The 11193-nt window shown below is 37.2% G+C and overlaps 1 protein-coding gene across 4 annotated transcripts in view; it reads right to left on the bottom strand.

The window, feature by feature from the left end:
• The window catches only part of STAG1 (stromal antigen 1), a 412760-nt gene that overhangs the window by 87323 nt on the left and 314244 nt on the right, over positions 1-11193 (bottom strand). For all 4 annotated transcript variants that reach the window (XM_003789415.3, XM_023513064.1, XM_023513065.1 and 1 more), the window contains one exon: positions 4639-4756. In XM_003789415.3, coding sequence (XP_003789463.1) covers positions 4639-4756 — 118 coding nt within the window. The remainder of the gene's footprint in view (positions 1-4638; positions 4757-11193) is intronic.

Genomic DNA, 11193 nt, shown 5'->3' on the forward strand with positions numbered 1-11193 from the left:
GGCGCCGAGCCACCTATCCACAATCTTTAACTCAGCCATGAGCTCTTTCTCTCTTTATAAGCCATCTTCTTCCTTTATATATTTTCTTTTTTACTATCATTTCCCATGGAGATCACTGCAACAATTATATACTTGGTCTTCTGCCTGTTCCAACCCTATCTATAGAAGGCATTTTTCTTCAAATATGCCTTGGATTACATTACTTCCCTGTTTAAAATCTTTAATGGCATCCCCATTACACTTGGAATGAACTAAAGAAATTCACTTATAAACTAAAATGTTCCATATCAACCGATCTCTGCATCTATCTCACCTCTGACACACTCTGCTCTAGCTACTGCAACACCTAGAACATAGTATTACTCATGTTTCAAACACCATATAATTGCTGTTGTTTGCTCTAAGAAACAATTCCCAAGTCTAGTATCCTTTAGCATCTTTGCTCACAAGTGGCTTTCTTGGTAAGGTTTTCTATCAGGATTCCATCTAAACATAGATCCTTTGCTATTATCCATCAAAAACACTAACTCTTAGAGTTATTGGCTATTTAATTCATTTTGGTCTGTATTCCCAAGAATGTAAGCATTAGACAGGAAGCGAGCTAACCTAGCTTAATACCATACCCCTTAGCACTTAGCATAATATTTGAGTCATATAAAGTAGTTAATATGTATTTTGAAAATTATAAATCAGTCAATGATTCCTGCTTTGAAAAATTCCATTATTTACATTTATTTCACCCATCAGTGGGATCACAGAATTTTAGCACTAAAAATGATCAAAGATAATACAGGGGTGTCCAAATTGTAGACTAGGGACTGCATATGGATTATGTGAAGACTGTTTTGCTTATCTGTGGTGGTAGATATCATGAAAATTATGCACAGACCTTTTTTTTTGTTCATCAGCTTTTGTTAGTGTTTATATATTTATGTGTGGCCCAAGACAACTTTTTCCAGTGTGGCGTAGAGAAGCCAAAAGGTTGGACACCTCAGAAAGGTTCTCATTTTATAGTTGAAAAAGCTGAGACTCAGAGAAGTAAAATAATTTGGTTATGGTATACTTGTTACCTGGTGGCTGAGCTGTTAACAAGAATCCAGACTCTAACATTACACTAAAAATGTATCCAGCAATTTGATTTTACTATAAAATATATGTATACAGAAAATAGTCCCATGAAAATGCTGCAAGACAATCTTTGTATCTGACTTTCCCAAATTTTAGTTGTATATCTCTAACTGCAAACTAGACTTTTCTCCACTGGGAGTCTACTATACTCTAAGCTATATAAAAAGTAACTTAATTTTTAATTAGTCTTAAAATAAGTTACTGGTAGCATTTTGTTATCATAAACTACAGCACAATACCAGAATAGAAAATTAACTTGGTTGCCACTCCATGCCAGAGCCTGTATGTGGCAAATCATGTACATAAGTGTATGAAAAGTTGAGTCATTATGTAAACACAGTTCTGCATGTGTGCCTAATTTCTTGGGCCTACCCAGGAACTATGGTTCACTAAAAGTGTGGTTCACTTTAAAAACAAGTTCTCATCTTCTAAGTCACTTTTCTAGTTGAAACCAGACCACCCAAACTCAAGCTGAACCAAACTGAACCAACCTCTTGACTAGTCAATGTCAATTGAATTTAAACCACACTGAAATGCCTATTAGTATATACTGTAATTAACTAGATAAATTCATCTAGCCCACTTTTAGTAAGTTTTTTTAAAAGACTTATTACTATTTACTGATTTATAACATCTTATTACATGAGAGTAAAAAGTTAACAATACAAAAGCATCTTATTTTGGTTAATTTATATTCCCTAACTATCTTCTCCTTGGAAATAAGACTTATTACTATTTACTGATTTATAACATCTTATTACATGAGAGTAAAAAGTTAACAATACAAAAGCATCTTATTTTGGTTAATTTATATTCCCTAACTATCTTCTCCTTGGAAATAACCTTGGAAAGCATGAGGTGACCTAGAGAAAAAATGGCTTGGAATCAGAAATGAGAAGCTCTCATCCACTATGATAATTTGTTAATTTTATGGCCATGAGCAAGGTAAGGAAAATGGATGAGTATTATGTTGGGATCTTCTACTCAAATGTTGATTAGGCAGCAGTGTGGCTGGAAAAGGAATTATGTTATTAGGGAAAATATTAAGATTAGTTAGAAACAGAATGAATAGCATCAATAAACTTAGCAGGAACATGGATAAGTAAAAGAGAAGAAAATGCAGAGTGTATATTTATTCCTGTGGTCACAAAGTGAAGGGGACCCAAACTATAGTTAAGATAGGGCAAAATACAGTCTAATAAGCTCTACCTTAAAAGACAGTCTGGGAAAAGTTTGAGAAAGATTTGTATTACAGATAAATAATGAGGCAAATGTTTTGAGTTAAGTTTAAAACAGGCATTTTTTATAATTAATGATTTATTATATACTTAAAAACAGCTCGAAGAAAAAAATTATAATGCCCCCAATAGAAAGAAAAAGATAAATAAGTGAGGTGTTGGATATCCCAATTACCTCAATGTGATAATTACACATTGTATACATGTGTCAAAATATCACAAAACCCCCAATAACATATATGACTATGATGTATCAATTTAAAAATTATCAAAAAACTATCCAAAGATCATTGTCATTCAAGACCACTCTTCAGCCTATATATCCAACTATCTATCTGAAATCACAAGTTATACATCTCACAGATAATATATAGTTCAGTATAACTAAATAGAATTTATTATATTTTCCCAAAACCTTGATCCTTTCCCATATTTCAATGAGAGGTACAGTCTCTTAAACCAATCATTCTAATATGACCATTACATATTACAATTACCCCACAGTTTTGAAAAACTACCAAAACCCCATCCAAACCAAGTAAGTTAGAATCACTAGAAGAGTGGCCAATTCACAGTCTTTCTAAAAGTTCCAGGTAGTATATTTTTAGGTTGGAGAACCACTACTCATTAGTTTCTGCCAGAAACCTGAAAGTTACAACAACACATCTACTTTCTCATCTCCTGCCCTCATCCAATACATCACCGAAGGCTGTTGCTCCTACTTATGATATAATTGATAAATCTCTCCATGTTTTCCCCCTAAAGCTACTATCACTCTACCCCTGGTGACTACCATTCCTTGCATAGATTAATGTGACAGTCAAGAGGCATTTTTGAGCCAGTTTACAGAAGTTACTTGGGTATAATGCCTGCTGTTGTTTCTCTCATTAAGTTCTGTCAAGTCAGAATAAATAGTATCAATCAGCATCACTGCTTGGAAAGAACCTGGGTGATGCTTTGCTCACTATCCTGGTTACCTGGGTAAGTAATTGCAGAGGATGGCTCTCTTACAATACTTCAAAAGGTAGAATCACACAAGAGAGGAGGGGAAGCATAACAATCAACAGTACACTATCTTATTTATTTTTCACAACTATATATAAGCTATGTAAGGAAAATAATCTATGTTCTAGAGAAAAGGAAACTAACGATCAGAAATTTTAAGGACACAGGTCACAAAAGACAGTTAAAAATTCGAATCTGTATTTTACTTCTGATTCGGAAATCTATATTCAATCTATTATGAGCCTTAATTACATCAAGGTATCACCTACCTTCCAGTACTGTATATAGATTAAGTGAATTAGCAGTTCTTTAAAGTATTACCAAGGGCTAGGCTGAAAACCTAGACATATAAAGAAATAAGCATTTCTAATTGTAAGGGGATAATATTCACATGATGTTTTACAATACAACATCTTTATTAATTATACACATCCATTTTGCTGTGCATGTCATTATATATACTGTAAAAAGATGCACATTTGAGAAGTATTTGAGAAAGATGCATATTTGAGATGCATATTTCCGGGACAGATAAATGACCTAATTTATGATCTCCTGATTTTAATTTCAAAGAAAATATAACTGAAGAAGGGATGGCTGTGGTCTAATTAAATCATTACATGTCAAAGTTTTTTCTAAGGTTCAAAACATGGCAAAAAAATTCTGGATGCATTCCTTTCATCAGTACATCAGTATTTTCTATCTTAAAATAAGCATAAAGAACACTTTTTTGAACATTACATTACTCCTATGTGGATTTTAAAAAATTTGTGCAGCATAGTAGCAGTGTCGATATGGAAAGAGGTTCTCAACTACGGAGATATCCTTGTTACAGAAAACAAATTGCTCTCTTGGCAAAAAGTCACACAGCATGCTTGCATATTCACTTGAAAGAAGTGATCTATACAGGATGGTATAATCATCAATGGAAACACGACAATATGGCCAAGCGTAGTGGCTCACGCTTGTAATCCTAACACTTTGGGAGGCCGAGGCAGGTGGATTGTTTGAGCTCAGGAGTTTCAGACCAGCCTGAGCCAGAGCAAGACCTTTCTCTAAAAATAGCCAGACACTGTCACAGCACCTGTAGTCCCAGATACCCATGAGGATGAAACAAAAAGATCACGTGAGCCCAAGAGTTTGAGCTATGATGCCACAGCACTCTACTGAAGGTGACAAACTGAGACTCCATCTCAAAAAAAAAAGAAAGAAAGAAAGAAAGAAAAAAACACAACAATATGTGAATCAACTTGCCAAAATACTATACCTTCTTCTCCTTGAACAGGTTCTTCTAGTAGCAACTCTGTCATACATTCCCAATCTTTCAATAGTTCTTGAGAGCTCTCCCACAAACTGTCCACCAAATAGGCTGCATGTTCATGTAACTAAAAATAACAAAGCAAGTGTGACTATTAAATATTTAATAAAGAAATGAACAAATGAATAATAATATTTTGAGATAACAAACCATTTTCCTCATAATTGAAATGGCTTGGTCTCTATGATTCTAAGAACCATTTAGAGAACAACACATAAATTCATATTCCACTATCAATAAGGTGGATGCAGTATGTAGAATCATAAATTTTTTTTTTTTTTTTTTGCAGTTTTTGGCCAGGGCTGGGCCTGAACCCGCTACTTCCAGCATATGGGCCAGCGCCCTACTCCTTTGAGCCACAGGCGCCTCCCGAATCATTAATTTTTTAATCCATTATAGTCTCAGCCCAATGACATCATCTAACAGCAATGTACAACCTGTGGCTTGTGGGCTGCATGCAGATTATTTGACGATTGTTTTGCTTATCTGTGGTGTAGAGTATTATGAAAAGTACTCATGGACCTTTTTTTATGTTTATCAGCTGTCCTTAGTGGTTTTGTATTTACTGTGTGGCCCAAGACAACTCTTATTTTTCCAATGTGTGGCAGAAAAGAAAAAAGGTCTGACATGCCTGAAGAGTGTAGGAAGTTAGCAGCTAGCTAGAGGACAGCTAGTTGGCAAAATTCTTAAAATTATAAACTGTATCTAGATCATTTTTTTGTTACTTCTGGTTGTCTCTTTTTAAATGTATTTTTAAGGGAAATTAATCACTTTCTCCCAGAATTCCATTTACACTTTGATATCAATTTTACTTACTTTACATCTGTCATCTTGGTCAAGGTAAAAAATGTAAGTTACTCTATATCTCTCCTCTATTCTACTCTCATTTCTATTTGACTCAATGCATTCCTCACCACAGCCCCATTTTCTACTGGTCATTACTTTCCTAACAATTTTCTTTAGAACCCCTGTTCCCACAGTAAACACACTCAAGTTCCTCCTCAAATATTTCATACTCAATTCTCTGCCACTTGCCAGTCATTTAAACTCAAAGAATTTCATTCCAATGAAAGAAACTCTTCAGGGAAGATAAGTAGAAATGGTGTTGGCATTGTTTTAGTTTCTGCTACTTACAATTAACTTCCCTGCTGTGGTATAAAGATCTTCCACTTTTGAACCTCATTAACATCCGCTAAAGCAGGCGTCCTCAAACTGCGGCCACGGAGGACATTTATCCGGCCCACTGCCCACTGCCCACCCGGTGTTTTTGCTGCTGCTGCCTGTCCTGCTTAGCAGCCCACTCATCCCGGGGCCCGCAGTCCGGCCCTCCAACGGTCTGACAGTGAACTGGCCTGCAGTTTAAAAAGTTTGAGGACCCCTGCTCTAAAGGATCCTCAAGATCAGTGTTTTTCAAACTACAGATTGCAACCCATTCTTGAGTTGTTAAAACTAATTCAATGCATTGAGACCAAAGTTTCAAAAAATAAAACACAGCAAAAAAGAGTGAACAGCACAAAGACAGAGTAAATACCCTTTCATCTGTTCATCTGTTATTTGTTAAATGGGATTGTAATCGTTGCAAAATAAAATGTTTTCCTCATTGTTAATGGCTAGAAAAGTATGCAAGTCACTTTTCTAGACCTATTGGTTATCTACTGTCATCTTGCTCATTTCACACTTGGGTTGGTTTTCTCCCTCCATTTCTAATTCTATCAGTACTCTTAACTTCAAGGTGAATTTTAATGACCTACTTAATGCTCTGCCTCTTTTGACCTTAATTCTGTACTTGATTTCTACTGCAGTTCAAATCTCACATTCTGGCTCGAGAAAAACACCCCAGGAGAACCACACATACCACAAAGTTCACCCAGTAAGTTCTGTCAAACCACAGTAAATGATACTGATTAGCATCTTTGTTTGAAAAGAACATGAGCAATAGTTTGCTGCAAATTACTTTCAAACTTTCTAAATTCATATATTCTGAGAAATTATTCATAATCAGTAACATTACTCCAACAGTGACAGGCACAAAAGTTGTACAAGTTGGTATCACAGATGAAAAATGGCAGAAAGAAACTTGTTTTAAAACTGCTACTAATAAAACCTATGTCAAATTGAAGAGTTATTGTTTAATGGGTACGGTTTCAGTTTGGGAAGATTTGAAAAAGTTTTGCAGATAGATGGCAGCAATGTTTGCCCAGCAACATGAAAATATTTAATGCCACTGAACTACCATATTTTGCCTTCCATAATGCACTCCCATGTATGATTTGCACCCACATTTTTGGCCTAAACTTTCAGGAACAAAAATCTTTCATTTTAGTTTTTTAAAGGAGGATGGAAGTGGCCATGCAGTTGGCAACTCCTTCTGAGAGGCCTGAAATGCAGAGCCCACTATTGCAGAGAAGCTAAGAGGGAGCCCAGGTGGCATGTGAGAATGGTCTGGATGAGGTGAGCACCCTACCTCCCCATGCTGTCTCCTCTACCCCATCTTCATCCCCACATCCTCTCATTTCCTATTCCTACCCATTCCCATAGGTGGGAACATGGCCACTGCTGCTGCTGTTCTGAAATCACTAGTGGGCTTATTTCCTGTGAAGCTAGTATGAGGAGCCAGGGGCAGCCCTGCCTGCCCTGGGCTCCTGATGGCAGATCCCTGCCCTTTCTATGCTTCCTCCTCTTTTTTGCAATGGGCTCTATTTTGAGGCCCCTGAGACAATGTACTGAGGAGAAAGCCTTCCCTGATGATACACCAGTGAAGGGCTCTGCATTTACATTTCTGATTAGTAACTAAATTGTGACTTCCTTGAGCCATCCAGACCTTGGGCACTCAGTAAGGGCAGAATGAATGACACCAGTCTTTCCTACCACATGTAAGTACAATGATTCAATGCGCCAGGAGAAAAACTTGAGTTAACAAGCATCCTTCAAGGTTCTTCCTACTAGAAAGTTTGGAAAATTATACCCACTCAGCACTTTAGGGGTTTAGACAAGTCAAAAGCTCAAAATTATAATCTATGCATTCAGGTACCACTGAACTTTTGTGCTTTGCTGCTAGGTACCCTCTCAGACAGAAACTTCATGGGGACTGGGACCCCAGGTTACAACAGTGGGCTACTAGTAGAACCAGGTCTCAGAACCTAGATCTTCCATACCCCAGCTCAGGGATCTTCTTCCTCCCTGTCTCTCAATTTTTCTCTAACAAATTTCATTTCTTTCTTCTTTTGTAATGTTTTCTGGAAACATCTCTTGGTTTAGTCTATAGCCAATTTTTGATTGTGTTTATTTAGTCCATTTACTGATTTTCCTCAATTAAACTATAGAAATCAAATTTTTAACTTCAAGGGACTCTTTTCCTCCTCTTATATATCTGAAGGTATTAATTAAATCTTTTTATATAATAAGTTGAATTTCTCCTTCTTTTTCATGGTATTGATTTAAAATAAAAAGTTTTACTGGCTGGGCATGGTGGCTCACACTGGTAATCCCAGCACTCTGGGAGGGCAAGGCAGGAGGATCTTTTGAATTCAAGACCAATCTGAGCAGACCCCGTCTCTACTAAAAATAGGAAAACTGGGTGTGGTGGCAGGCACCTGAAGTCCCAGGGAGGCTGAGGCATGAGGATCTCCTGAGCCCAGGAGTTTGAGGTTGCTATGAGCTATAACACCATGTCACTCTAGCCTGAGCAAAAGTGTGAGACTCTGTCTCATCAAAAGAAAAGTTTTACTAATTGGTTGCCAGTTCATATATGAGCCTATACTCAAGAATACAGTTAGCCAGATCCTTTCCTGGAATCTGACTGCAAGATCCTGGTTCTCTTGGTTATAAAAGAAAGTAGAACAGGGCCTCTATAGTTAGGCAAGCTTTCCCTCTATTGTACAGGATGCAATTTGTCTTTTGAATGCAGAATTTCTTGTCCCTTGTGGTGGCCATAAATTATCTAGGGCGATCATCACTTTGCTTCTCAGACCCACTGTCCACATCTCAAATGTCTGGACCAGAACTTCTAAAGTGATGAACAGGCTTAACTAAAGGACAGTCACTTAATTACTACTTAATAGGTTATTCCTTCACAAGCCTCTACTCTGCTCATTGGTGTATTTTAGGGCTCTACCAGAAAATCTCAGATAAAAAAAAAAAAAAAAGATTTCATATTTTTGCCTCACATGGTTATAGATTTAGAACTAATAGATTTTGTAGTTGCTTTTTTCCCATTTAATTTATAGCTTCCAAAAGTCCCTCATTGTTTTTGTGAACTTGTAATAGCTTTCCATCTTGACTAATTTAGCCTGAGGTTTTCAGTGGAGAAGTTGATAGCGTAATTCAGTGCTTTGAAGCAGTTTAATTCCATTATCATCAGCATTCTTTTCTTTTCTTTCTTTTTTTTTTTTGAGACAGAGCCTCAAGCTGTCCCCCTGGGTAGAGTGCCATAGCCATCACAGCTCACAGCAACCTCCAACTCCTGGGCTCAAGCGAGTCTCCTGCCTCAGCCTCCCAAGTTGCTAGGACTACAGGCGCCCGCCACAACGCCTGGCTATTTTTGGTTGCAGTCGTCATTGTTGTTTGGCAGGCCCTGGCTGGATTCAAACCTGCCACCTTGGGTGTACATGGCTGGCACCTTAGCCACTTGAGCCACAGGTGCCGAGCCATCACCAGCATTGTTAAGATTGATATTTCTATGCCTGGAACCAGGGCATGTTAAAATGTAGCTCTGACATACTGTCACAGTTCCTATGAGAAATTTTAGCAGAAATTTGCTTGCAGTAGCAAAGATTCTTATTTTAAATTTTTTTTAAAATTTCAGTTTATTTAGTAGGAAATATTCTTTTTCTTTTTAAATTAAATCATAGCTATGTACATTAATGCAATCATGGGATACAATGTGCTGGTTTTATATACCACTGGAAATATTTCCATCAAATGGGTTGACATAGCCTTCACGTCATTGTCTTAGTTATTAAGACATTTATACTGTACTCTTAGTAAATTTAACACGTATCCTTATAAAATGCACCATCGTTGTATTTCTACCAGTTAACCTCCCTCCATCCATACTCCTCCTACCGTCCCCTCCCTCTTCTCCCTCCCCCTCTTCTTGGGCTATCATCGGGTTATACCTTTCATATGAAAGCTATAAATTGGTTTCATAGTAGGGCTGAGTACATTGGATACCTTTTCTTCCATTCTTGAGATACTTTGCTAAGAAGAGTATGTTCCAACTCCATCCTTGTAAACATGAAAGATGTAAAGTCTTTGTCTTTTTTAAGGCTGCATAATATTCCATGGTGTATATATACCACAATTTATAAAATCTGTTCATGGGTCGATGGGCACTCGGCCTTCTTCCATGACTTAGCAGTTATGAATTGGGCTGCAATAAACATTCTGGTGCAAATAACGTTGTTATAAAGTGATTTTAGGCCTTCTGGATACATACCTAGTAGAGGAATTAAAGGATTGAATGGCAGATCTATTTTTAGATCCCTAAGTGATCTCCAAACATCTTTCCAAAAGGAATGTATTAGTTTGCATTCCCACCAGCAGTGCAGAAGTGTTCCCTTAGCTCCACATCCACGCCAACATCTCTGGCTTTGGGATTTTGTGATGTGAGCTAATCTTACTGGAGTTAGATGATATCTCAAAGTGGTTTTGATTTGCATTTTTCTGATGATGAGCATTTTTTCATCTGTCTATAGGCCATGCGCTTGTCTTCCTCAGAGAAATTTCTACTCAAGTCCCTTGGCTACCCTGAGATGGGATCCCTTGTTCTTTACTTGCTAATATGTTTTAATTCTCTGTGGATTTTGGTTACTAAACCTTTGTCAGAGACATAACCTGCAATTAACTTCTCCCATTCTGAGGGCTGTCTCCTTGTTTTACTTACTGTATTCTTGGCTGTGCAGAAGCCTTAGTTTGACCAGATGCCAGTAATGTATTTTTGGTGTTGCTTCAATCGCCTGTGGGTGGGTGGGGTCTTCCTCATAAAGTATTCTTCCAGGCCAATTTCTTCAAATGTTTTCCCTGCACTTTCTTCTAGTACTTTTATAGTTTCATGACTTAAGTTTAAATCTTTAATCCAATGAGAGTCTACCTCAGTTAATGGTGAATGCCATGGGTCCAGGTTCAGTCTTCTATAGGTTGCCAGCCAGTTCACCCAGCAGTATTCGTTAAATAGGGAATCTTTTCTCTGCTGAATGTTTTTAATTGGCTTATAGAAGATCAAATGATGGTAAATAGCTGGGTTCATCTCTTGGTTCTCTATTCTGTTCCATACATCTACCTCTCTCTCTCTGTTTTTGTGCCAGAACCATGCAGTTTTGATCACTATCCATTTATAGCATAATCTGAGGTCTGGTAGCATGATTCCTCCTGCTTTGTTTTTATTTCTGAGTAATGTCTTGGCTATTCAAGGTTTTTTTCTGATTCCATATAAAATGAAGTATTATTTTTTTGAGATCTTTAAAGTATGACAGTGGGGCTTTAATAGGGATTGCATTAAATCTA

This window comes from Otolemur garnettii, unplaced genomic scaffold (genome assembly GCF_000181295.1).
Source record: "Otolemur garnettii isolate 467f Iridium unplaced genomic scaffold, OtoGar3 scaffold00032, whole genome shotgun sequence".
Classification (NCBI taxonomy): domain Eukaryota; kingdom Metazoa; phylum Chordata; class Mammalia; order Primates; family Galagidae; genus Otolemur; species Otolemur garnettii.